Consider the following 27,733-nt stretch of genomic DNA (forward strand, 5'->3'; position numbering starts at 1 on the left):
GCTCAATAAATCATGAGTGAGTATATACTGGGTTGGCCCAACATCTTAACCTGAATGAACTTTTTGGACAATCCAATAGAAACAAGGAGATAAAATAACAACCATCAACAAGCATGATGCTTTCAAATCCAGGCAGCCCATCACCAAGACATTCCTGGTGGACTGGCAACAACGAAAAGCCTTTAAAGTCCTCCAAGAGCCGACAAAGAAGATTCAGCTGCCTTGTCTTGGCATTCTGACAGCTTATGGATCCTAGCCTAGTCCCACTTCTCCCCATCCTTCCCACTTTGCTCCACTAACAATCTGAGCTGATTACAGTACTACCTGCCTTTATACTTGTCCTGCTCTTGACCACCTTCCTACCTTTGCTTTTCTTTCAGGCTTAGTCCCCTCGCTCCACCTCCACATTCTAAATCCTGCTCATCCCTATTAACAGTCCTAAGAACTCCATGAAAACTGTTTTGGATTTTTCTAAGTTTATTTTTTAAAGTATATATAATGCTATTAAACTGAGAACAAAAAATAAAAGTATGTAACTCAGTGATCTTCAGTATATTACAAGGTTGTCCAATGATCACCACTATCTAAGCCCAAAACATTTCATCACCTCCCCAAAGAAACCTCATATTCATTATCAGTCACTCCCTGTTTCCCTCTTCCCATTCTCTGGCAACCACGAAACTGCCTTCTATCTCTATGGATTTGCCTACTCTGGACATTTCATACAAAATGTGATCTTTTGTGTGTGGCTCCTTTCATTTACCACGTTTTGAAGGTTCACTCACTTTGTAGTATGAATCAGTACTTTGTTCTTTTTTGTTGCTAAATAATATTCCACTATTTAAATATACCATCTTTAATTTATCCATTCATCAGGTGACAGAAGTTTAGGTTGTTTCTACTGTGAATGAAAAATATTGCCTGCCCTACCAGTAAATAAAAGATGTTACAGCTGTTAAGCCATCACATTACAGTCTCTCTGATGGTGAGCTCTGAGGGAACTCAGGATGAAATAGGATGCCTGTCATCTAGCAGTCAGCCACACCCTGACTGCAGCCACCCTGACAGTGCCCCCTGAGGAGACTCAGGATGAGAAGGCACAGGATGCAGGCAACAGAGAGCTGAGGTGCATAACAAAGGAATCACTTCAGTGAGTCCAGACTCTTACATCTTCCCATATACAGAAAAGCACTAAATTCCTTAACTTGACATATCTGGTTTCTTTAATTAACAGTAATCTTTTGATGTTCTGACTACCTGGTCTTTGTGGCAAAAACTCCTATATATCCTGGTTCCTCCCTTACCTCTTCAGAGTTATCTAAGATGTTGTGTCCCACGCTTTAAGTCCTCAGAAAGTCTGCCAAATAAAACATAATTAACTTGTAGGTTGTGCATTTTTTTCAGTCGACACTACTTTTTTGGCTGTTACAAATAATGCTGCCATGAGGATTCATATGTAAGCTTTTGTGTGGACATGTGTTTTCATTTTTCTTGGGTGTATATCTAAGAGTGGAACTGGTGGATCATATGGTAACTATGTTTAACCTTTTGAGAACTGCCAGACTGTTCTTCAGAGGAGCTGGACTATTTTATGTTTTCACCAGCACTGTATGGGCATTACTTTCATAAGTTGTATTATTTTAAAGTAAGTAACTTTAAAATGCAATTTATTGACATCAGAAATGTAACAAATATCAAAAGTCCTATACAGAAAGCTACCTGTTTTTCTAATTCACAATCTCAGTAAACTACATATATCCCAGGATTGTTCTGAAGGCTCTCTCCCGACACTCCTAAAATGAGACTGGTGTCTCCAGTGCTGAAACAGTAATGACCAACAGTGGGAATAAGGACTGGCAGGGTGAGGTAACATACATATGCCACTAACACAAGATGAGTTTCAAAGATACACATAGTTTGCTTAAAAAATAACACAGTACTGGGATTCCTTGGTGGTCCAGTGGTTGAGAATCTGCCTGCCTCTTAGAAGATCCCATATGCCACCGAGCAACTAAGCCCGTGCACCGTAACTACTGAGCCCAGGCCCCGCAACCACTGAAGCCCCCATGCCTTAGAATCCATGCTCCACAACAAGCGAAGCCACAACAAGGAGAAGCCCTCTAGAAGTTTGGCTACTAGAGAGTAGCCCCTGCTCGCCACTACTAGACAAAGTCCCTGTGCAGCAATGAAGACCCAGCCCAGCCAAAAATAAATAAATAAATCTTAAAAAAAAGAAAAAATACAGTACTCACTGCCACATACACACACACAAAATCAAGCCAACATGAGATCTGCATATTATTAAGCTATAGGAAGAGTTCATTTGTAGTGAAACCATGTCTCACACACAGGCCTGGTTCTCCCATACCTTCAACCATCTGAGAACTCAGCCCTTGTGCCTCGGAAACAGGAACAACTATATAAGAATTAGCTATTTTCCCTGTGGCAAGAGCAGTCTTCAGAGATGGAGATACTTAAGATTCAAATCATGGTATTAACATTTGGTATCTGTGTCACTTTGGGCCAGCTGCTTAACCTCCCTGAGCCTCAGTTCCCGCATCTGTAAAACAGGGATAAAAATTTCTAACTCACAGAGTTACCATGACAGGCACATAATAGTAAGTGGTGACTTATATAATGCTTATTTCCATCTCTCTTATATGGCAGTTATCCTGGGAAATCTTAGAAGATGAAAATAACTAAACTCAAAGTAGCCAATTATCTTTTACTTGTAGGTAAAAGTACTAAATTGCTAAATGTGTGCATGCATGCTAAGTCACTTCAGTCGTGTTTGACTCTTTGTGACCCTATGAATTGTAACATGCCAGGCTCCTCTGGCCATGGGATGCTCCAAGCAAGAACACTAAAGCAGGTTGCCATTCCTTCCTCCAGGGGATCTCCCTGACCCAGGGATGGAACCCACATATCTAATGTCTCCTATACTGGTAGGTGGGTTCTTTACCACTAGTGCCACCTGAGAAGCCCAAATTGCTAAATATTCTGATGTAAATATGAGTGAATCAATCTTCAATTGATAGAGGAAATCACTGGACAGGTATTTCAAAAATGAACTCATATAAAATGCAAGTATTTGGGGCTATAAAATACAATCTCTGATTTGGAGAAGACATATTTCATCTGTATTACAGTAAAATCAGGTACAGTGGACTGGGAATCCCTGAGACATGGGTCTGGGTTCCATTATTCTCCCAACTTTCATGACTGCAGGCAAGTCAATTCTTCATTTATAAAAAAATTTTAATATCTGTTTTTATTGTATTTCAAGACTGTTCAAAGAATCAAAGCTTTCTAGATGATTAAGCATTATTCAATTTTAATAAATATTGATAATCATATCCATTTTCTATCTTTAAAAGCACAACAATAGGAGCAAATTCTACCGTTATTTGGAAAGTTATTGAGTAACCAAGTGTATTGGGGAAGCAGTGACAAGATTTGAAGGTCAACAAGGTTCAAATTATTACTTGCTATGTAATCTTTAAAAGGGGACTTAACCTGTGTAAGTCTCAGGATCTTTAGCTATAAAAAGAGGATATCTCTCATCACACCCAAAAATTAACTCAAAATGGATCAGAGACTTAAACATTTAAGAGCCAAAACAATAAAATCACTGGAAGAAAACACGGAAGTAAATCTCAATTATTTTGGATTAAGCAACGATTTCTTAGAAATGACACTGAAAGTGCAAGTAATAAGACAGGAAACTGATAAGTCAGACTTCATCAACAGTAAGAAGTTTAGTGCTTCAAATGACACTAGGTATTTTTCCAAAGAAGATTAGAAATGCACAATAAGCTCATGAAAAGATGCTCAGTATCACTAGTCATTGGAGAAATGCAAATCAAAATCATAATGAGATACCAACTTCACACTCTAATATGGCTATATAAAAGGACACTAATAACAAGTATTGGTCAGGATGCAGAGAAACTGGAGCCCTCATACATTGTCCCTGGGAAAGTAAATTGGTGTGGCCACTCTGGAAAACAGTTTGACAGCTCCTCAAAGGGTTAAATATAGAATTACTATAGGACCCAGTAATTCTGCTCCAACGTGTATACCCAGAAGCAATGAAGACCTATGTCCACACAAAAACCTGTATATGAATATTCATTACAATATTACCTATAATAGCTTAAAAGTGAAAACGATGCAAATGACCATCAACTGAGGAATGGATAAACAAAATGTGGTTAATTAGTAGTACAATGTAACATTATTCAGCCATGAAAAAAGAATGAGGCCCTGATACATGCTACAACAGGGATGAACCTCACAAATATTATGCTAATTGAAAAGAACCAGACACAAAAGTCCACACATTGTATGATTCTATATTATGAAACATCAGAATAGGCAAATCCAGAGACAAAAAGGAGATTACTGGTTCCCAGGGAAGAGGGGAGTAAAGAATGGGAACTGACTGATAATGGATATAGGGTTTCTTTTTGAAATGAAGAAAAGTTCTGAAATTAGTGGTGCTGACTGTACAAATACTAGAAACCACTGAATTGCACATTGTAAGACAGGTGAATTTCAGGTGTGTAAATTAAATCTCAAGAAGTTTAAAAAATGGGGATAATGCCTATTTTCCAGAACTTCAAGAATTTACTGAGCTAGCATATATGAGAGACGTTCGCTAAACGCCCATTTGTTAATTAGGTAGTATAGAACACAAAAGGAATCTTCCCATTGCAAGGAAATAAGTGGACATGATAAACTTCCCAGGACCACATTCCACATTTCAATGCCCGACTCAATTAGGTGGTCCTTCAAGGGGTAGAATTATTTTCAGTTAATGGTTGCCCAACTTACTTTATTTGAAGTAGAAATGTGAGAATAAGATAGGGAGTTCAGTCTCTGACAAGTTAAGACATGTAATCCTGCTCAGTTTGAAACTCTGTAAAAACAATTTCACTTTGTATCTACTTTCCTGCCTTCCAGGCTTTTTGCCTTTCCCTCCTCTTGGCTCTTCTGCCAGAAATGAAAACTCTTCTGTGAAAGGAAAAGGGTGGAAGAGTCAGTGCAATTTGTTCAGGCATGTTATGTTGAGATGACTAGATTCTCTTCAAGACACTCACTGGCATACTTTCACCTCTCAGGCTTGGCTCAGAGCCTACAGTTTCTTTCTTTTTTTCAATGAGCCAAGAAGTTTCGCCCAAAGATTCTTTTGACACGGATGGGGATCACTTGGAGCTGTGAAACGCATCTACTGCTGGTGTTGCTTTCAAACTGTTCTTTAAATAATTAAAAGTGACCACGAGGACCCATGAGTAGATCCATACTAAGATAGATAACTGGGCCATAATATCTTATTTGAAGAATATCACGTGTTTATCACATTCATTACTGGAACGTCTATTTCAAGACTGAAATGCGAAAAACACTCAAAACATCAAATATACATTATGGGACTCTTAAGGACATATTTCATCTCCTATTTTTGAAAAGAGGAAGACTTTTACTTTTTATCTTATACACCTTCTTGCCATTTAAATGTTTTTTAAAATAATAACAATCTATTAACTTGTACTATAATAATGATAAAACAATGAGAAAAAGAATATACAAGGAAGTCTGAAAAGGAGAGACACTTAAAGGACACAGTCTAAGATTAAGTGTTCTATTTATAAACTCTGGATTGTAACTGGAACTCAGCAACTTGTATAGAATTCTCTGCCTGAAGAAGCTGCTACTGAGTGTCTGGGAGCAGCTGCTATGAGAATTAAATCAACTATCACTTTCTCAGTAGAAATAAAAAGAGATGTGGTCTTTCATAAAATTAAATTTTAACTCATAGGGAATTTAGGTCTCAGGCTGTTGTGATGTACAGATAATATGTACATCAGAAATTTCTGGGGTCCCTGGTGGTTCAGTGGTTAAGCACCCGCCTTCTAATGTAGCCCCCTTGCACTACAGGATATTTACATGCAGGCTGGTCTTGTCTGCCTGCCTGACTGGAGTCCAGAATGGCTTGGCTCTGGAGTGTTAGGCCTGGGCAAATGACACTGACATACAGGTGGGAAAATTCAGTTCTTTCCTTTCTTAATGGGAAATTCACCTAAGGCCTTGGCCTTGAAGTGCATGGTACAAACACCAAAAACATCAATTAATTCAAACTTGTCTGCTGTGGGGAACTGAGAACAGAAATTAGACCTCTACCTCCCACATTCCTTCATCTCCAAATTAGCTACTAACTGATTAGCACACCAATTAAAAGTACTATAAACAAACACAAAACCAGCAGTTGTGATTTTTATAGCAGACCCTAGAGGCTAATGAGCTCAGTGGGTTAAACAGCTAAGAGGCTTATACAACAGTGTTGCTCTATGAGAATGACACACCGCCACTTCCCGAAAACTCCATCCAAAAAAAAAAATCAATGAGAAACATCTCCTTGACAGTATTACAGTTTCCTGGAAAAAGTACAGGATGACTTGTTCCTGAGAATTAACTAATTATCAGCATTTCAGGTCCTTGCCTCTTTGATTTATTTGATTTCCATAAGTGCCATTCACTGTCATGTGGAATCCTGATCCCCATCAAGTCCTTAGGCTTATCTCAATTCTTGGCCTCTGTGACCTCTCAGCTGCCAATAATTACTTTCTCTCTCAACACACTGCACTCTTCTGCGCTCTCCTAGCTGTCCTTTTTCCTTGATGAGTGGTTATTTTTGTCTCCTCTGAAGAAGAGCCTCTTGAGTTTATTCTTGCTCTTGTGCATTTCGGCCATCACCATGTGAATGTACCTGGGGAGGCCCTGGACCAGGAAGGACCAGGAACAAGTACAGCAGAGAAATGTACAGGGAAGAGCAGGACTGCCCAACCCAGCCTAGGTCAGCCGAACCCCACTGGTCTACAGATGTGTGAGTGATCACAGGTGAGTGACAATAAATAAATAATACTGAATGTGAGGTATTCTGTTACACAGCAGAAGCCACCTGATGGAATACACCTACTCAAGCTTTAGCTCTGAGAAGTTACACATATCACCATGTTATTACCTAGCAATCTAACAAAAGAAATAATAGTGACATGCATTGATATATTAAAATGGATAACCAATAAGGTCCTACTGTACACTACAGGAAATTCTGCTCAATGCTATGTGGCAGTCTGGATAGGAGGGGAGTTGCAGGGAGAATGGATACATGTATATGTATGGCTGAATCCCTCTGCTGTCCACCTGAAACTATCACAACATTGTTAATCAGCTGTTAATAAGCTATACTCCAGTATAAAATAAAAGCTAAAATCTAAAGAAAAGAAATAGTAGTGATATGACAATGATTATGAAAACATTAAAGTCATACTTAGCTAACACATATTGAACACTTAATACGCACTAAGCACTTTCAAAGTACTAACTCATTTAATGTTAGCCCCCTTCATAAATAAACTTTTACTGATAGAACAGTATTCGATTTATAGATTTATTGAGAAAATACACACAGAGTTCCCGGATACTGCATACCCAGTTGCCCCCTATTTCACTTTAGCATGGTACATTATCACAATTAATGAACTAGTACTGACATTTCGTTATCAACTAAAGTCCGTAATTTACTCAGATTCTTTAAGTTTTTCCCTAATGTCCTTTTTTTGTTCCAGGATCCTATTCACCACATTATATTTAATCTCCTCAAGCTCTGACGGTTTAATCCCTCTCCTCCTCATTAAATTCTATTATATTTTTGGCAACAGCTTTATTGAGACACAATTCACCTACTGTAAAATTCACCAACTTAAAATATACATTTCAATAGTTTCTACCACTGACAGAGTTGTGCAATGATCATCACAGTCAATTTTAGAATTGTGTGAGTTTTCATCACCCCCTCAAGGGAATCCTGTACCTTTTGGCCATCACCTCCCAAACCTTTCCCCCTTTCTCTCCAGCCCTAGACAAATACTAACCTACTCTCTGTCTCTATAACTTTACCTATACTGGACATTTCACATGAAGGAACCATACAAAATGTGGTTTTCTGGGAATGGTTTCCTTCATCTTTGTTTTCAAGGTTTACCCATGTTTCAGTACTTCATTTTCATTGGCTGAAATATACATACCACATTTTGTCTATCTGTTCATCAAATGGTAGACATCTGGGTTCTACCTTTTGATTACTATGAACATTAATGAACAAGTGTTTGCATGAGCATATGTTTCCATTTTTCTTGGGTGAACACTTAGAATTGCTGGGTCAAGTGACAACTCTGCATTTATTTTTTTCAAAGAACTGCCAGACTCTGTTCTAAGGCAGCTGTAGGGACTTCCCTGGTAGTCCAGTGGCTAAGACTCCACTCATCTAATACAAGGGGCCTGGGTTCAATCCCTAGTCAGGGAACTAGGTCCCACATAGCAAAACTATGACCTGGCGTAGTCAAATAAATAAAGCAAGCAACCGTACCATTTTACATTCCTACTTAGCTCCCTTTTCCACAGGTAAGAAATTGAAGCCCAGAGGGATTAAGTAATTTGCCAAAGTTCATATAGATGAAAAGCAGGAGGTGGGGGAGGGTTGGTGCATCCTGGTGATCAATCTCCAGACCCCAGCTCCTGAGGACTACAGCACACTACGGAGCCCAGAGACTGAGTCAATTCTGCCTTCCTATCAGGTCTGCCTCTCACCCTTCTGGGGAAAGGTGCTTCATCTCCACACTCCTTTTCATAAAGCCCCTCTCTAGATTTAAAATCCACAGATTAACAGGAGACAGAATCACAACAAAGAATCATAAATGAGAAATAAAATGACTGCAAAAAATATTTTGATAATGAAATATATTCTGAGATTCTTTTAGTTTAACAAAAGAGCAAAGGTGCACAATGACAGCAGCCATGTACCTAAAAGGTCAACGTAATGGGAGCTCACATGTGAAGCATTCTTTACCTCCTCAAATTTGAGGAAACAGGATTTAATCTATAGAATGAAAAGTAAACATAAATAAAGGCTTCCTCACCATTATGAGATACTGAACTCTTCAGGGTCCCTTTAGGCACCCTCCAGAAATATTACTATCATGACTGAAATTAAGTCCTGGCTAGGAGGCAGGAAAATGGACAAAATGACCAGCAGGTTATGATTCTATGACTTTAGAGATTTTGTGAAAACACATGATTTAATTTTTGGTCCACAGACTTGAAGTTCTAACCAGGACTAACTTACCCTGAATAGCAGACAGATATACAAAGGTGTCTTCATGCTCCAAGTTCTCCAAGAATATCTGAAACCACAAAATATAGCAGTGACATGATTCACAAATAGCAAGCGAGATTTAAGACATCTTTAGAACAGACTCAAAAGAATAAATGCTTGTACTCCTCTTTGCTGTAGCTAGATACTGGTCTGACTGTGAATCTTGTGGGGAAAATAGTATACATGTTTGAAGTTCCATTTTTATAATGGTAAAAAAAGGGTAGCGATCAGGCGAAGATACTTCTTGAAGTTGTCTCAGTTCAGTTTAGTTCAGTCGCTCAGTCATATCTGACTCTTTGAGACCCCATGAATTACAGCACGCCAGGCCTCCCTGTCCATCACCAACTCCCAGAGTTCACTCAAACTCATGTCCATCGAGTCTAGTGTACATTAAAAGTAGGCATGGAAACCAAAATCTGGAAGAACAATTCTCACATTTTTTCCACTACAGCCCATAGTAGATAGCCCATTCTTAGAAAAGATATGACAGACTACAGACCCTGACACACAAGAGGCCAGGTCTGGGGCTATGTTCAATGAATGGCATATCTGCTATAATTTGATCCTTTTCTCTTGCACACAAGAAAGCATATGGAAATACAAGGGCAAGACAGAGATGTTATTACTGGGATAACCTTGAATCTGTTCTAATTTATTAAAAAAAATCTTTTGCAAACTTAAGCTCTTGAACTGACATTAGTAACAGCCTGTAAAAACTCTGGCCTTCTGCTCATGTTCAACTCAGTCTTGCTTCTGTAGAACAATTACAAATTCCTCAAGGGTGGCCCAGGACAGGGCCTGACACGCAGTCAAGGCTCCTGGACAGTGGCCTCACCATGTGTGTGTGTATGTGTGTGTTTGAGTATGTTCTACTCACTGTGTGTTTGTGTTCTACTCACCACGTGTATGTGTCTGAGTGTGTTCTACTCACCTTGAGAAGCTTCTCCTGCACATCAAGGACTTTTGCTTCTCTCTGCTCTATCCACCGAGAAAGAGTTCGCAGGGCAGCAGCCCGTGTTGGAATCTGAGGATCATAAGCTGATAAAAGAGCTTCCTGGAGCTCTTCTGTGGTTACACTTCCTGATTTTTGGTTTGCAATGGTGCTGGGCTCACGGCCTTCATGAGAAGCAACATGGCTTTGCTGTGGTTCATGGTGGCTATGGGACATATCACTGTATTTTTTATAACTGGTTTGTTGCTGCTCTTCCCTTTTACCTTCTGGATCCTTTTTGTTTAGGGTACTCTGGGCAGCCACACTGACAGCCCCAGTGGAAAAGGCTCCGTGAGTAGAGATGGTAATGCGGAGATCAGCAGCAAGTTCCTGGATGACAGGGTCAGGGTATGTGCTGGAGACCTTCTCCAACGGAGGCAGCAATTGCTTCAGGACAGCAAAATCACTTGACTTCAACTACAAAGTGAAATTTAAAAAATGCAAACCCAAATTAACATAGCAGATGCTAATATGACCACAATATGAGCACAATATGACACTAATAGGAGCACAAGGCAACAGATGCTAAGAAAAAGGGGCTGGAAGCAAACCTTGTTCCTGGTGTAATTCGCATGTAGCCTGAATCTGGCACTCTAACACTATGATCTTATAATTAACATTTACTGAATACTTACTGTGTACAGGTACTTTTCTAAGTTAAAAAGCACATCAGGAACAAATATTATTACTCTTTTTTCCCCTCCCCACTCCCTCGCATATTATTACTCTTAATATTTATAATCTGATGGGCAAACATGGCTATTATTATTTTAATTTGCATTAATCAGACTAATAACACTGTTAAGCATCCTTCCATGTTTACTAACTGTCTACATTTCTTCTTCTGGGAATAGCCTGTTTTCATCCTTTGTACCCGTCACTTACCTCTTAGACCTGTTTGTCTCTACAGTTTTTTTTTTTTTTAATTGAAGGATAATTGCTGTACAGAATTTTGTTGTTTTCTGTCAAACATCTACAGCTATTCTTACCATGACATATTTTAATACCCAGTCATATGGTGAAATTCTTTTGTTTTGAATTGTATTGTATTATTATATTTTTTACTAGGATGTACCTTTTGCCATATAAAGATGAGTTCACATTAGCAAAGTACTTAGTGCCTGACACACAGTAAGTACTATGTGAATGTACTTACTGTGAATAAACAAACAAATCACACACACACATATTCACAGCCCTATAAAACAGTTACTGTTATTATCTATATGTTAAACAGGGGAGGGACTTCATGAGTGGTCCAGGGGTTAAGATTCCACACTTCCAATGCAGGGGATACAGGTTCAATCCCTGGTCAGGAAACTAAGATTCTACATGAAGGGTGGTGTAGCTAAAATTTTTTTTTAATTTAATTAAAGTCACAAAGCTGAAAGATGGTAAGATGTGAACCTAATAAGTCTGGCACCAGAGTCCACACTCTTAACTAAATGATACACAGTCTCATTTGAATGAGTAAAGCTATTCTTAACTGCAAGATCTAAAATGGCTGGTCAGCATACAAGGGTGCCTCAGGCCTGGAAGGGACTGTGATGGTAACTGGCAGAAGGGAAGTTCCCCTAGAAAATGAGAGTGAAAACTAAAGATTTTATTCTCTCTAGAAGCTTTGTTCTAATAAAGCCTTACTAGGAAAGGTGCATGAGAAGTCAGTGAAGAAAAATCGGTGGTGATCCTTTTCCATCTGAAAATACTGGAAAAACTGTCATATGAAGCTTCATGAAGCCCTGATCATTTGAAAACCTTACACATCTTAAATCCTTTTTAGAACAAGGCAGGGCATTTACTACTCACTCATCACACACTTCATTATCCAACCAACCAATCAATTAACCAACTATTTTCATAGGACCTACATAATATTCTCATATTACACTTCAGCTTCACAGAACTGATATTGTTCATTTTCTCTATCACTTTCTTCCCAAGTAAATGAAAACTTGAGATATATGTCAGGTTTGTACCTGGGATTTCACAATAAAAATATATATCACCTAAGAAAAAGGTCCATTTTATCAAAAATCTATATGGTACTGGAAAAGATATTTTAGGATAACTGTGCTAGCATTATCACCATGCTGGACTTCATTCAGTGCCTCTGTAGTATCATGTGTCTTTGTTTTTTAAATATCTGAAATGAGACTATCTACTTATACCTATACTGTATGGCTTCTTTTTCATTTCTAGTATATGTAACAATTTCTTCTTAAAAAAAAAAAGTAAGACAAATAGACCAGTGAAACAGAATAGAGAGACCATAGATAGACCCATAAAAATACAGTCAACTGATCTTTGACAGAAGCAAAGGCACTACAATGCAGAAAAGATCAACTTTTTAACAAATGGTGCTAGAACAACTGGACATCCACAGGCATACAAATGAATCTAGACACAGACCTTTAGTTCAGTTCAGTCGCTCAGTCGTATCCGACTCTCCGCGACCCCATGAATCACAGCACGCCAGGCCTCCCTGTCCATCACCAAATCCTGGAGTTCACTCAAACTCACCTCCATCGAGTTGGTGATGCCATCCAGCCATCTCATTCTCTGTCGTCCCCTTCTCCTCCTGCCCCCAATCCCTCCCAGCATCAGAGTCTTTTCCAGTGAGTCAACTCGTCGCATGAGGTGGCCAAAGTATTGCAGTTTCAGCTTTAGCATCGGTCCTTCCAATGAAGACCCAGGATCGATCTCCTTTAGAGTGGACTGGTTGGATCTCCTTGCAGTCCAAGGGACTCTCAAGAGTCTTCGCCAGCACCACAGTTCAAAAGCATCAATTCTTCGGTGATCAGCTTTCTTCACAGTCCAACTCTCACAGCCATACATGACCACAGGAAAAACCATAGTCTTGACTAGACGGACCTTGGTTGGCAAAGTAATGTCTCTGCTTTTTAATATGCTATCTAGGTAGGTCATAACTTTCCTTCCAAGGAGTAAGCGTCTTTTAATTTCATGGCTGCAATGAGGATCCGCGGTGATTTTGGAGCCCAAAAAAATAAAGTCTGACACTGTTTCCACTGTTTTCCCATCTATTTCCCATGAAGCGATGGGACCAGATGCCATGATCTTCGTTTTCTGAATGTTGAGCTTCAAGCCAACCTTGTCACTCTCCTCTTTCACTTTCATCAAGAGGCTTCTTAGTTCCTCTTCACTTTCTGCCATAAGGGTGGTGTCATCTGCATACCTGTGGTTATTGATATTTCTCCCGGCAATCTTGATTCCAACTTGTGCGTCTTCCAGCCCAGCATTTCTCTTGATGTACTCTACATATAAGTTTAATAAGCAGGGCGACAGTATACAGCCTTGACATACTCCTTTTCCTATTTGGAACCAGTCTGTTGTTCCATGTCCAGTTCTGACTGTTGCTTCCTGACCTGCATACAGGTTTCTCAAGAGGCATATCAGGTGGTCTGGTATTCCCATCTCTTTCAAAATGTTCCACAGTTTATTGTGATCCACACAGTCAAAGGCTTTGGCATAGTCAATGAAGCAGAAATAGATGTTTTTCTGGAACTCTCTTGCTTTCTCCATGATCAAGCGGATGTTGGCAATTTGATCTCTGGTGCCTCTGCCTTTTCTAAAACCTGCTTGAACATCTGGGAGTTCACGGTTCACATATTGCTGAAGCCTGGCTTGGAGAATTTTGAGCATGACTTTACTAGCATGTGAGATGAGTGCAATTGTGCGGTAGTTTGAGCATTCTTTGGCATTGCCTTTCTTTGGGACTGGAATGAAGACTGACCTTTTCCAGTCCTGTGGCCACTGCTGAGTTTTCCAACTTTGCTGGCATATTGAGTGCAGCACTTTCATAGCACAGACCTTATACTGTCACAAAAATCAACTAAAAATGGATCAATCACTGGCCTAAATGTAAAATGCAAAACTGTAAAATTCCTCTAAAATAATGTAAGAGATATCTAGCTGGCCTCAGATCTGGTAATGGCCTTTTTAGGTGAAATACCAAAGAAATCCATGAAAGAAATAACTGAGAAGCTGGACTACATTAAAATTTAAAACTTCTGCTCTGCAAAAGACAATGTCAAGAGAAAAGACGAGACAAACCACAATCTAGGAGAAGGTATCTGCAAAAGATACATTTGATAATGGACAATAATCTAAAATACACAAAGAATCCTTAAAACTCAACAATAAGAAAACAAAGAACTCGATTAAAAAATGGGTGAAAGACCTGAACAGACACCTCACCAAAGACAGCAACTGAAGATACGCTCAACATCACATGTCATCAAGAAACTGAAAAATTAAAATAATGTGATAACACGACACAACCATTAAAATAACTAGACTCTAACACTAACACCACCAAACACCGATGAGGATGCAGAACAAAAGAAGCTTTCATTCAGTGCTGGTAGGAACCAAATGGTATAGCCACTTTTGCAAGACAGTCTGGTAGCTCCTTACGAAACTGAACATATTCCTACTATACACTTGAACAACTGAACTCCTTGGTATTTACCCAAATGAGCTAAAAACTTATGTCTACACAAAAACCTACACACAGATGCTTATAGCAGCTTTACACATAAGTTCTAAAACCTGGTAGCAACCGGATGTCCTTTAGTAGGTGAATGGATAAACAGATTGTGATATATCCAGACAATGGAATATTATTCAGAACTAAAAAGAGATGAGCTATCAAACCACAAAAGACATTGAGGAACCTTAAATATGTATTTCTAAGTGAAGGAAGCCAATCTGGAAAGGCTACAGAGTATACTATTTCAACTACACAATGTTCTGGAAAACGCAAAACGGGAAGACGGTAAAAGATCAGGAGTTAGGGGGAGGAAGGGATGAATAAGCAGAGGATTTTGGGGTCAGACCAGCTATTAGGTACAACACTATAATGGTGGATATTATACATTTGTCAAAACCCACAGTGTACAACACTAAAAGGGAACCCTAATGGAAACCACAGACTGCAGGTGATAATGCTGTGTCAATGTGTGTTCATGGATTGTACCAAGGTACCATTTGGGAGCCAGATGTTGATACAGCAGGAGAGGCTTTGCCTGTGTGGGGGCAGGGGATGTACAAGAAATCTCTGTACCTCCGGCTCAGTTTTGCTCTGCACCTAAAACTGCTCTAAAATACAAAATCTACTTTCAAAAAATAGCCACGTTTTCTCCCTGTTTTCAAACTTGGTCACTGTGCAATTCATCTTATTCCACTAGGTAACTTCTCTAATCACCATGGGCAGCTACATGGATTCTGAACCAAATAGTTTCTAACGAAACGAAAGTTATGTATTCGCTCAGCTTCACAAGGCTACAGATTTCTCACTATGAGAATAACCAGGGAAATCTAAGACTACAAGTGCCAACTATTTGTTTATAAATGTTCAAAAAAGTTTTTGAGGTATAAAGTAATATTTACTTAATTGATAAATGAGAAAACCGAAGCATTAATTATCAATTATTTTTCAAGGGTCACCAAGGGCCACTACCACAACTGAGAAGTGACTACAGTCCTCATTTTTCCTCCTGCCACTGCTTCTCAGCAGAGATCGCACATCCAGGTCTCGGAACTCTGTGTAAAAGCCCTGAGGCTGGAAAGAGCATCCCACAAGTCAGTGACAGACTCCTTCATCTGGCTGCCTCTTTCCCAGTTTCTGGAATGCTTCAGGAACAGAACGAGCAGTGCTTTGTCAGCCCACTTCTATAATCTCCTTTAGGAATGGAAGTTAGGTAATAACTTGGAGTAGAAGTTAGATTAATGACTTGTTCTAAATTTCTGCAAATTCTCAAATTTAGAAACTGGTGGTTAGATCAGTAGGGGTGGGATTAAGGGTGGTGGGTTGTCGGAGAGGGCACGTCCTCTAAGACCATGGTCCCCAACCTTTTTGGCATCAGGGACTGGTTTTTCCTGGAAGGCAATTTTTCCGTGGACTTGGTGGGAAGGATGGTTTCTGGATGATTCAAGTGCATTACATTTATTGTGCACTTTATTTCTAACCTAATGCCACTGATGATCTGACAGGAGACACTGGTCTTTGGCCTGGAGGTTAGGGACCCCTGCAACGGAGGAGAACTTGGGTGGTCAGCCAGTGTACCTGAAAACCCCCCACAGGAGACTTTACAAAGCTCCCCTGGGGAACAAACACACCCTCACTCTGCCTTACCTGCTGCAGTGAGAATTATTATTTTGGAAGAATCCAAAAGTCTCTTCCAGCAATAAAATGCTGACCGAAAAATTCCTAATTCTGAAAAATATTTACATTTACCTTGTGTTCTCATTTTTGTATATCACCTGTTTCTTCAGATATCTAGCTGAGCAGTTTATATGTCTAGGTCCTTATTTATAATGTTACTGAATTTACTTACAAGTGGAACTTGAAGGTAAACTCCATGAGGGAATAGACACTTGATAAACATTTCCTGAATGAGTTCATCCTATGATACTCTTGGAAAAGTATTAACAGCATGAAATCTCAAGGTTTGGGTTCAAGTTCCAGCCCTCCAAGACCATGTCTGCTCCATGCAGCAGGGCTTCAGAGCACTCTGTGGGCCCTGGAACATCATGCATAAACTGCTTCCTGAGGGGACAGGGAAGTCATCAACACCATACTTTTACTGATGATCAGTCTTGACATTTAGAAAATACGTTTGGGATTACAGCTGTCTAGATAGCAGCCTTAAGCCTATACTTTCTTCAAATCAACTCCTCTTCTTAGACACTATGTTCTAATAATCACCTTATTTACATAAATTAGAAAGGAAAGAAAGGTTCAAAAGCTGTTAGATTCTATTTCATTAGCTAAAACAATGAATCATGATCAGGGATAGGTACAATGCAACCTTCTAGACTTTGAACCAAAAACCTAGCCTAGACTGACAATGAACATCTGAAAACATAATTCAGGATCATGAGTTTTTTTTCTAATACAAAGACAGAAAACCTAGCATTACTATAGAAGCCACTTATAAATCCTTCAATCAAAGAGAAAAAAAATTAATAGATCTAGGGCAAAGGTACAGGGGTGACGTGTTATGCTCACTTTAACTGCAAAGTCAGAGGAATTCAGGATATAGTCGGTGAGTCAGGATGGCTCATGGAAGGGCAGGGTCATGGTAAAGGCTATACTACATCTGCATCAGTCAAGTGAATATCTGTTAGAACAGGACTAATCTGCATAGCCAGCCCCACAATGATGGACTTCAAACAGGAATTGGAGATTTCTGTGTTCTGTTTTCCATTTGCGACATGGTTTGAAATTCTAAGTGTTAAATAAGCAAAAAAACCACACTCTCAACTATGGAAATAAAGACTATTCAAATCAATACTTAACCAGAAAAATACACATCAACTAGGTCAACTAAATCCATTAACAGTACAAATTAAGAAAAATTATTCCAGGGACTTCCCTGGTGGTCCAGTGATAAAGACTCAACGTTCCAAAGACAGGGGTTGGGGGGCGGGGGGCAAGTTCGATCCCTGGTCAGGGAAACTAAGATTCCTGCATGCTGCTTAGCGCAGCCAAAGAGAAAAACAGTTTTATTGGTGAACTCCTCCTTGACAGTGCTAACAGGAGGAATATAATACTGCAACTGAACCAAAAGTGCTTTTTTCCAAAAAAATAAAAAATTAGGAGTGCTAAGTAAATCTACCAAAAATGGGTTCCACATTAACAGCAGGCCCAAATAAAATTTTTCTCCTAAAAGACAAGCTAGAGAGAGGCAGATTCTAACAGATCAAGAATCAGTATCAGAATTTAATCCTTAAACTCAAAAATCCATTCCCAGAGGAGTTCCCTACTCGTTGCTAAGAGTTCTGTCCAGTTTGATTTCAGGGAAGATTTCATAATACTTGCACTAATCCTATTTCACTTTCTCGCAGTCTTCTAACCTAATGTGGTATGTCACACACACAGGTACTTACTTTTCCACCTTGTTCAGACTCCTGGTCTCCAAGTTCAGCTACACAGCCTTCTATCAGTGTCTTAAGTGTACAGAGCTCCTTCCTGCTTCCAGTCCTCATACGTGATGCTCCGTCACTGAAAGAGGCCCCTCCATCTGCCCTACACACACTCCCAAACTCCTGTGCATCAAGTCTTAGCTTAAACTTGCAGACAGTCCTTATGGAAGTCTCCCCAGCCTAGGTTAACTGTTATGTTCTCTCGGTACCCTCTACTTCTTGTTTGAGGCACCTCACTCAATTCGATTTTTTGACACAGTCATTTAATGCTTGACTCCCTCTTGGGTTCTAAGCTTCATGGCAGGAGGGACCATGTCTGCTTCGTCTACTGCCCCATTTCCAGCACTCTGGCTCAGTGTTTGGCACATAACAAGTAGGCAATACACATTTTTTGAATGAATAAAGTTAAAAAATTATAAATTAAGTATGTAAAAGATACATGCACTGGAAACAAAACTTTTAACATGACACATGATATGAGTTGAACAATGGATCCTGTGCCAAAACGGAACTATTGAAAACATGGAATCCTATGCAGGCAGTAGATTACAAAGATTCTTCCCTGACAACAGCAGCAGCGACGAGGGCTGAGCTTCAGAGAACCACCACAGTGAAGGCCAGAGAATCCAGTATTCACCACAGATGAAAAACAGGTATTTCCAAATCCAGCTTGTGCCAGGTCAGAAAGGGCCCTGCCCTTTTGATGGGGAAGTCTATCCAGGTAACAAAGAGGAAGTGGTACCATTTTCTTGTCTTCTACTTGGAGAGAATTCTTATCAACAACCTGACGTGTTTATCCCAGTTCTCCTGTGTGCAGCAGCCATTCTGACTTCTCACAAGGGTATGGATGGGAAGCAACATGTTTTTCTTTTCTCCCTCCTTTCAAGTTTGGATCACTTCTCCAACTCACCTGAACGGCTCCTCCCAGCATGACGGCCACCAGCCCCATGGACATGCTCAGTGTCTGGGACTCCACGGTGCTCTCTGCCTGGTGGACCAAGCTTGCACATGCTCGCTGCAGGGTTGCTGCTACAAAGTCCACAACCTACCACAGAAATGAAATTTAGAATCAGCAAGGAGCAAGAAAGAAAAAAAAAAGAAACAACTCAAAATTCTCTTTACATCTGATGTCTACATCTTCATCTTCTTCATCAACATCACAATAGCGAGAAGCTTCAAGAACAACTGCTACTGTGTAGCAGGCATGGTGCTCCAGTTCACCGAAGTGTCATATCAACTCTAGGATGTCCTTTTGTCCTCATTCTCAGATGAAGAATCTCAGAGAGGCGATTTGGGGGACTTCCCTGATAGTTCAATGGTTGAGAATCCACCTGACAATGCAGGGGACATGGGTTCAAACCCTGGTCTGGGAAGATTCCACATGCCGTGGGGCATAAGCCCTAAGCCTGGGCTCTAGAGCCCAAGCTCTGAAACAAGAGAATCCACCACAGTAAGAAGCCTGTGGACCGCAACTAGACAGTAGCCCCGGCTCGCCAGCACTACAGAAAGCCCCTGAGCAGCAACGAAGACCCAGCACAGCCAAAAATAAGTAAATAAATAAAATTTTAAAAAGAGGTGATCTGCTCAAAGCCATACAGTCAATAAATGATAAACTCCATTTACACTTTCTCAAATCTTTCAATACACCATCTTACCTTCCTTTACTTTTCATGAATTTTGCTGGGAAATTTAAATGAAAGATGATTTGTTAAATTTCTGACCATCTCCAAGTCTTAGATCTGCTTCTCCTAATGAGGATTCCTCCTCAAATATTCCTTACTCCCATTTTGATAGTCTAGTTCTAGTAGGCAAAGAATATGCAAAAAGGCATTCATTTTATTTAGAATTCAATGTCCCCAAATGATCTGCACGGCCAATCCAGAGTCATTTTTTAAAGTACTGAATGGTTTTAAAGGATTAAGTTTATTCACATGTAGGAGTTTACACAGCATCTGGATAACAACTAAGCCTTAAATGGAATTAATTTGGTCAGCATTATTTTAACTGTGCTTTGATTAATCATCTTAAGTAGAAACACATTTGAATAAAAGACACCTACACATACCCATATATGTGCACACACACGATACATGTGCACACACTCACACTTACATTTAGGATTAATGGCTCAAAAGGGAAAAATCAATTTGAAAATGGGATGGCTGAGATAGGTCACAATAAGCCTCTAAATAACATGCAAGCTTGTACGTTCAACTCTCTAGGCAAATCACATGCTATGCTACAATCCTTACTGCAGACTTAAAAGTCAGGAGAATGGCTTGTTAACACTTGTCTTTTGGAGCTAAGGCAGGAAACTAGAAAGGTTATTAAAAGTTCCACTTACTGGAATAAACAACACGGGTTACGGCAATTTTCACGTATGGATTACTAGAAGTTAAGGACATTGGCTTTTCCCAGAGAAACTGGTACATCTACCATCTTGGGTTCCACCTATTTTGCCTTCAAAGAGTCTTCTAAAGAACTCCTTGATTATAGGAAGCTTCTATTTCAGCACAAATACACTGTTAAAATGCTGGAACAGAATTATCTAGCCTTCCAACTTTTTCTAAATTCCTCTCCTCCATCTCTCTGCCTAACTACTTACTGATCTATCTACCCACCCATAGACGGATCTATCTACTATGCTTAATATTGCTAAACTAGTAGTATGATCCTAATTTTGTTAAGAAAGAAACTTTGCATTTGTATGTGTATTAAAAGAAAAAAAAACCTGGGCGCTGTTAACCGGTATGACAGCCAGCTGTTGTTGTTATTTATGAAGTACCTTTGCCCCTAAATTTCCTGTAACAACAAAACCTCTATACCCATTTTGACAACACCTCCTCCCCCACTAATCATTTCCTGTGATTTTATGAACTGCCAGCCACGAGAATAGGTAGGTATGTGACTGCTGTTGGTTCTAGAATTTATGTATATTGAGAAGACAACGGAAGACACCTTATATTTTTTACTTGAACACTTTTGTAAAACTATGTAATTTTAAAAGCCAAATACTCGTGCAAGTTTATAATGAAAAAATGGCAGTTCCCTACCCTATTTCCCCCCATCTGATTCTACAGAGGCAACTGGTTTTACTTAGCTATTTTAGTGATAATAGTAAGCATTTACAATTTACCAGGTACTGTTCTGAATGTATTATAGGTATTTACTCACTTAAATCGTCACAATGATCCTTTGGGGATACATAAACCTGTTGCCAACATTGCCCTTACAGACGACTGTAAGGGAGCTGAGGCCTCACTGTTGAGTCTGCAGACTTCAACTTAATCCTCCCATTCTGCAGCGTGCTGCATCAGCCAAGTTCAAAGTCTCAACAATAAACCTCCAGTCTTCTGCTGGGGAGGGGAGGTGACTGTACAAAGTTAAAGAAGGAGTCAAATAGTCTTCTGACTCTTGTGGAGCTTGTCAACATGGTTCAAATTCACCTCCATCTTTAGGGCTCGTCTGGTGCCCCCAGTCCTTCCAGGCTTCTGCAAGAAGAAGTGGTTTCTTTTTTTCCCCCTTTTTTCAAAAAACTTTTAACAGCTCTTTCAAGGCACATGGCTTTGCTTCCTGACTTCTCTCATGCAAGCACTTCAGTTCAGTTCAGTTCAGTCGCTCAGTCGTGTCCGACTCTCCGCGACCCCATGAACCACAGCACGCCAGGCCTCCCTGTCCATCACCAACTCCCGGAGTTCACTCAAACTCATGTCCATCGAGTCGGTGATGCCATCCAGCCATCTCATTCTCTGTCGTCCCCTTCTCCTCCTGCCCCCAATCCCTCCCAGCATCAGACTCTTTTCCAGTGAGTCTTTTCCAGTCTTTTCCTCATCCTCATCGCATGAGGTGGCCAAAGTATTGGAGTTTCAGCTTTAGCATCAGTCCTTCCAATGAACACCCAGGATCGATCTCCTTTAGAATGGACTGGTTGGATCTCCTTGCAGTCCAAGGGACTCTCAAGAGTCTTCTCCAACACCACAGTTCAAAAGCATCAATTCTTCCGCGATCAGCTTTCTTCACAGTCCAACTCTCACATCAATACATGACCACGGGAAAAACCATAGCCTTGACTAGACAGACCTTGGTTGGCAAAGTAACGTCTCTGCTTTTTAATATGCTATCTAGGTTGGTCATAACTTTCCTTCCAAGGAGTAAGCGTCTTTTAATTTCATGGCTTCAGTCAGCAGCTGCAGTGATTTTGGAGCCCAAAAAAATAAAGTCTGACACTGTTTCCACTGTTTCCCCATCTATTTCCCATGAAGTGATGGGACCAGATGCCATGATCTTCGTTTTCTGAATGTTGAGCTTCAAGCCAAACTTTTCACTCTCCTCTTTCACTTTCATCAAGAGGCTTAGCTTTCCATTTTCTGAAGTTGCTACTATCTTCAGGTTTCCAAATATTGTTACTCTCTTTGACCCACTGTATCTCCTCTTCTGCTCTGCTGGTCACTGTGGTTTCCAGAGGGAACAGATAAACACCATCTTTTGTTCAATATAGCATCTTTCATCAGAAGTTTCTACTTTTTAAAAAATTTGTACTTCTATGTGCTTAAATATTTTTACAGTGAGCAGGTGCAGGTGTTACTGATGTTAAAAAATGTAACATATGAAAATAGAACCCCTTTGACTCTGCCAATTTCAGTGATCCAGTTACAGAATGGTGCAGAGGGTGGCAATTTCCTGGAAGGGCAGGAAAAAGGGAATCCACTCCATATACACTGGCCCCCTTGCTGATCCTGCCATACTCTGGGCATACTCCCTCTCATCTGAAACACTCTTCCCCTAAATATATCAATGGCTCCCTCCTTCCCTGCTTCAGATCTTTGCTCAAAAGTTACTTTTCTCAGTGAGTTTCTCCACAACCATCCTATTTACCTTACCACACTCCCTTCACCATCCCTTCCCTTGTTAGATTTTTTTCTCTCTAGTGCTTATCACCGTCTAACATGTTGTGTATCTCTGCTTGTTTACTGTCTCTCTCTCTATATATATATGAATGTAAGCTCCATGAGAGCACAGATATGTCTGTTTTGTTCACTGCTATGTCTCTGATACCCAGAAGAGTAGGTGGCACATAGCAGGCCCTCAATACATATTTATGGAATAAAAGAACTTGCGAGTTGGAACAGGGCTCTCAATCAGTAAAGACCATTCCATGCCTCATTCTTCTCTGCATTATCTCACATACTAATATTCCATTTGCCAACGCAGTTTTTAAAATTTTTCATCTTTCATCCAGGAATCCTTCAATATGCATTTGTAACAAACAGAGAGATGTGTCTTTTTACATAACTGTGCTGTGTTTAGACGCTTAGTCATGTCTGACTCTGCGACCCCAAGGACTGCAGCCCGCCAGGCTCCTCTGTCCATGGGGATTCCCCAGGCAAGAATACTGGAGTGGGTTGCCATGCCCTGCTCCAGGGGATCTTCCCAACTCAGGGACCAAACCGAGGTCTCCTGCATTGCAGGCAGATTCTTCTTTACTGTCTGAGTGACCAGGGAAGCCCAAGAATACTGGAGTGGGCAGCCTATCCCTTCTCCAGGGGATCTTCCTGACCCAGGAATCTTCCTGACCCAGGAATCAAACTGGGGTCTCCTGCATTGCAGGCAGATTCTTTCTCAACTGAGCTACCTGGGAAGCCCCTTTTACGTAACTACCATACTACAAATACACAAAATACAAATTCCTTATATCTTTAACACTGGGTCCATGACTTTTACAAAAATGTCTTGATACAATTGGTTTGTCTGAATCAAGAACCACTCATTACACTTCCCTGATAGGACTCAAGTCCCTTTTAAGCTGCAACAGCCCTGTTCCTCCTTAATGCCATTTATCTGATGAAGAAACTGGGTCATTTATACTATGGAATTTCCTGCATCATGAATTTGGCTAATTATTTCTTCACTGCACTTAATTTGCTCCTTTATCCTGTGGGGTGGGGGAGGGCTGTTTTATATTGTTTGGGGGTTTGGAGACGAAGAACACTTCCTGGTGGTATGGCATACGTTGTACTGCATTATGCGAGAGGCACATAATAATGTCTACTTCTCTTCTTATAGTGATGTTAAGATTACTCAGCCCAGTGAATTCCCTGGCAGTCCAGTGGTTGGGACTACTTGCTTTCACTGCTGAGGGTGCAGGTTCAATCCCTGGTTGGGAACCTAAGATTCCACAAGCCGCACAGTGCAACCAAACAAAAAAGATTAATCAGAATAAGCTGAAATATACAGGGAAACATATACTGACACTCTTTCTTTGACTCTCTGAAATGAGTCAAAGAGTCGGACATGACTGGGCAACTGAACAACAACATACTGATATTAGCATTAACCCTGAAATCCACTAAAAATAAAATGGACAGTCAGATGGAGATATAGATAAAAATATGATAAAGCAAATACAGTAAAAGACTAATGACTGAATCTAGGTGGTGGATATCCAGATAATCACTAAAAATTCTTTAAAATTTGAAAGTTTTTATAATTAAATGCTGGGAGAAGAAAGGATCAGATGGTTTGGGTATATCTGGGCTAACACATTCATTATACAGTATCCCTAATGGTTTCTGTAGACATTGATGATTGCTACCTCAATCAATTATTTCATTAGGGGATTGCAAAATATTGATATAATTTTCTAGTTCTCATTTTGAATTTTCCAGCTGTGGCTCTTACACAAAGAAAATAATTTCTTCATTGACTAATTACATGGAAACATAGTTCCCACAGCAAAGATAAATGTCTTATTCTTTCCCTGTATTTATTGATTTACAAAGTAGTGAAATGATCACCTAGGAACCTCCAAAGATGTCCTACGAGATACCTTTTGCGGCGGAGCTTGATGCATTTCAATCCACTGCAGGCATTATTCTTTTTCATGCTCAAACTGTCCTACCTGTGGTCAGCGGAAAGCCCTCCAAGTTAACTTCTGAACGCTACTGACATGAGCCTGTTAAACTCAGATCGCTTCCTCGTTTTCAGGCACAACAAGATGCCCTGAGGCTTACACTGTACAATTTCTGTCCTGGACGTGAATGAACCTTTAATCCAATGAGCTTTGTGTTCTTTTGGTAGGAAGTGGTGATTAGAAACTATAATCTGGTACTAGTGATGCTTAGGGCTACTGGACTGTCATTGCTTCTTGGCACTGACAATGGACTGAGCTAGGAAATATCTGTTTTTAAAAACGAGAAAAATAAACTATGAGTTCACTTCCAGTTCAAATTTAATGTGATAGGGGTTCTACTTATATTCATTAAACTCTTTTATTTCTTATACTGAAAGTCTTCATTCCTAATGATATTAACAAAATTACTTATAGCTTATTTATTATTTATAATTTATCCATATGCATGTATGTATTTCAAAATAATATTCCAAAATTATCACCATCAGTAAGTCTACAAGATGCAGTTCAGTGAGGTTTTGTGTGGTCCTTTTTGTCGTGATACAGTTCAACCTCAGATGAAGGAAAATTTAATGGGACAAATCACTTTTGTATCAGCCTAATGCCATTGTTCCTTAATTAGGTGTAAAGGGAGATAAGTGGGAAAGTTTAAGTCATATCAGTTTTTAAACCATTTCCCTTTCCAATGGGCATTCTGAGACAAAAACAAGGTCTGGGTGAAAAATTCTTTAGCGAATTGATATAAACACAGGAGAAACAAATCACCCTACTGAGTAATACAGGGTCAATGAACTGAAGGAATAAGAGGCCAGAAAAGAAATCATGAGTATAAATCTCATTAAACAGGCACGATAAGTCAGAGCTGACAGGCAGCTGCAAATTTTCTCAGCAGGAGCTGTAGTGAAATGCTGCTTAGCAACACCCGAAGGCAGAGGACAATGACGATACAAAGAGCTGGAGTGTCAGATTTAAGTGTGACACTCAGACCATCTTGCAGCTGATTATTCACCAACCAAGCCACGACCAACTGTGGTAAAAGGGTAAAATATGACTACACTGCCTATGCGTTAGTACTTTTAATTCCTACTTATAAAAAATGCTGGCAAAGGGTTTCCCTAGTGGCTCAGAGGTAAAGAATCTGCTTGGCAATGCAGGAGACACAGGTTCATTCCCTGGTCCAGGAAGACCCCTCATGCTGTGGAGCAGCTAAGCCCATGCACCACAACTATGAAGCCACGCTCTCGAGCCCCTGAGCTCAACCACTGAGTCCAAGTGCCACAACTACTGAAGCCTGCAGGCCCCAGAGACCAGACTCCACAACAAGAGAAGTCACCGCAACGAGAAGCCTTTGCACTGTAAAGAAGAGTAGCCCTTGCTTGCTGCAACTAGAGAAGAGCCCCTTCAGTAGTAAAAATCCAGCACAGCCAAAAATAAATAAGTATATATATATATATATACACGTATATATATATATATGTGTATATATATATATATACGTGTATATATATATATATACGTGTGTATATATATATATATATTTATATATATATAAAAAACGCTGGCTAAAAAAAAGACTGAGCCATTAAATTCAAGCACTGATCTAATCCACAGTTACTTGATCCTGAAAGCACTAAATAAAATGTGTAATCTTCATAGGCAAAATAAAAAGGCAACGAAAACACTTCACAGGTTGTGATAAGCTATGAGTTAAGAGGACCTGTAAAATTCAATGTGATCTTATCATTAGTGATTTTTTTTTCAAATTTTTTGAGTTTTAATCATTCTCAACATTTTTTTTTTCTGCCACGACATACAGCTTACAGGATCTTAGTTCCCAGACCAGGGGTTGAACCCATGCACTCTGCATTGAAAGGCCAGAGTCCTAACAACTGGACTGCCAGAGAAGTCCCTCATTCTCAACTTTTAGTGTACATTAAAATTATCTATGGAGATTAAAAAATAAATACATATGCCCAGACTCTAATGTAGACATACTGAATCAGAATCTCTAAAAGTGGGCTGGGTATCAATATAAGGAAAAAGATCCTAGGCAATTTATTTGCACCAAAAGTTGAAAACCACTGAGATATATAAATATTTAAAACAGTTCTATGTGCACAAGAACCACTTCAGGAGCTTGTCAAACATGCCGATTCCCAGGACCTATGAAAGTACTGATTCTCTTAGTCTGGTGTGGGCTCAGTAATTTACTTTTAACCAGAATTCCAGGTAGCACTGATACAAGTGTCTCTAAACACACTCTGCTGCTGCTGCTGCTAAGTCACTTCAGTAGTGACATTTTAAAAAATATCTTTGGGAAAGAATGAAAGAAACCAAAACAGACAAATACCACCAGGCTGGGATCCGTTATGTGGCAGCCACTGACCTGAGTGATGTTGGTGAATATCTGCTCAGACATTTTCTCACACAGAAGAGCCACCAGTTGGAGAACCAGCAGCTTCCGCTCCTGACCTTCCACCAGAAGAGTCTGGTGCTGCTCTAATTCCAAAAGGCTTTTGTTGGAGAAAGATTTCATTTTTAACTCTGTTTCATCTTCCACAGCCACGTGAGTCAACTCCTAAGAGTGTGGGAGAAAAGAAAAAGTAAAGAAAAATCCTACAGAACTAAGGACTTTAAAAACAGAAAACTCATTTGAAATGTGTATATG

At 39.8% G+C, this 27,733-nt stretch overlaps 1 protein-coding gene across 5 annotated transcripts in view; it reads right to left on the reverse strand.

Moving 5' to 3' along the window:
- The window catches only part of TANGO6 (transport and golgi organization 6 homolog), a 180,659-nt gene that overhangs the window by 103,797 nt on the left and 49,129 nt on the right, over positions 1-27,733 (reverse strand). For all 5 annotated transcript variants that reach the window (XR_016035983.1, XM_088830977.1, XM_088830976.1 and 2 more), the window contains exons 11-14: positions 27,452-27,643; positions 19,066-19,200; positions 10,149-10,625; positions 9,188-9,245 (exon numbers count right to left, since the gene is read on the reverse strand). Coding sequence is in view for 4 of the 5 variants with exons in the window: in XM_088830977.1 (XP_088687103.1) it covers positions 9,188-9,245; positions 10,149-10,625; positions 19,066-19,200; positions 27,452-27,643 (862 nt within the window). In the remaining variant the exon portion in view is untranslated. The remainder of the gene's footprint in view (positions 1-9,187; positions 9,246-10,148; positions 10,626-19,065; positions 19,201-27,451; positions 27,644-27,733) is intronic.

This window comes from Moschus berezovskii, chromosome 22, assembly GCF_049115385.1.
Source record: "Moschus berezovskii isolate FMDL1 chromosome 22, NW_MosBer_1.0, whole genome shotgun sequence".
In the NCBI taxonomy this organism is placed as follows: Eukaryota; Metazoa; Chordata; class Mammalia; order Artiodactyla; family Moschidae; genus Moschus; species Moschus berezovskii.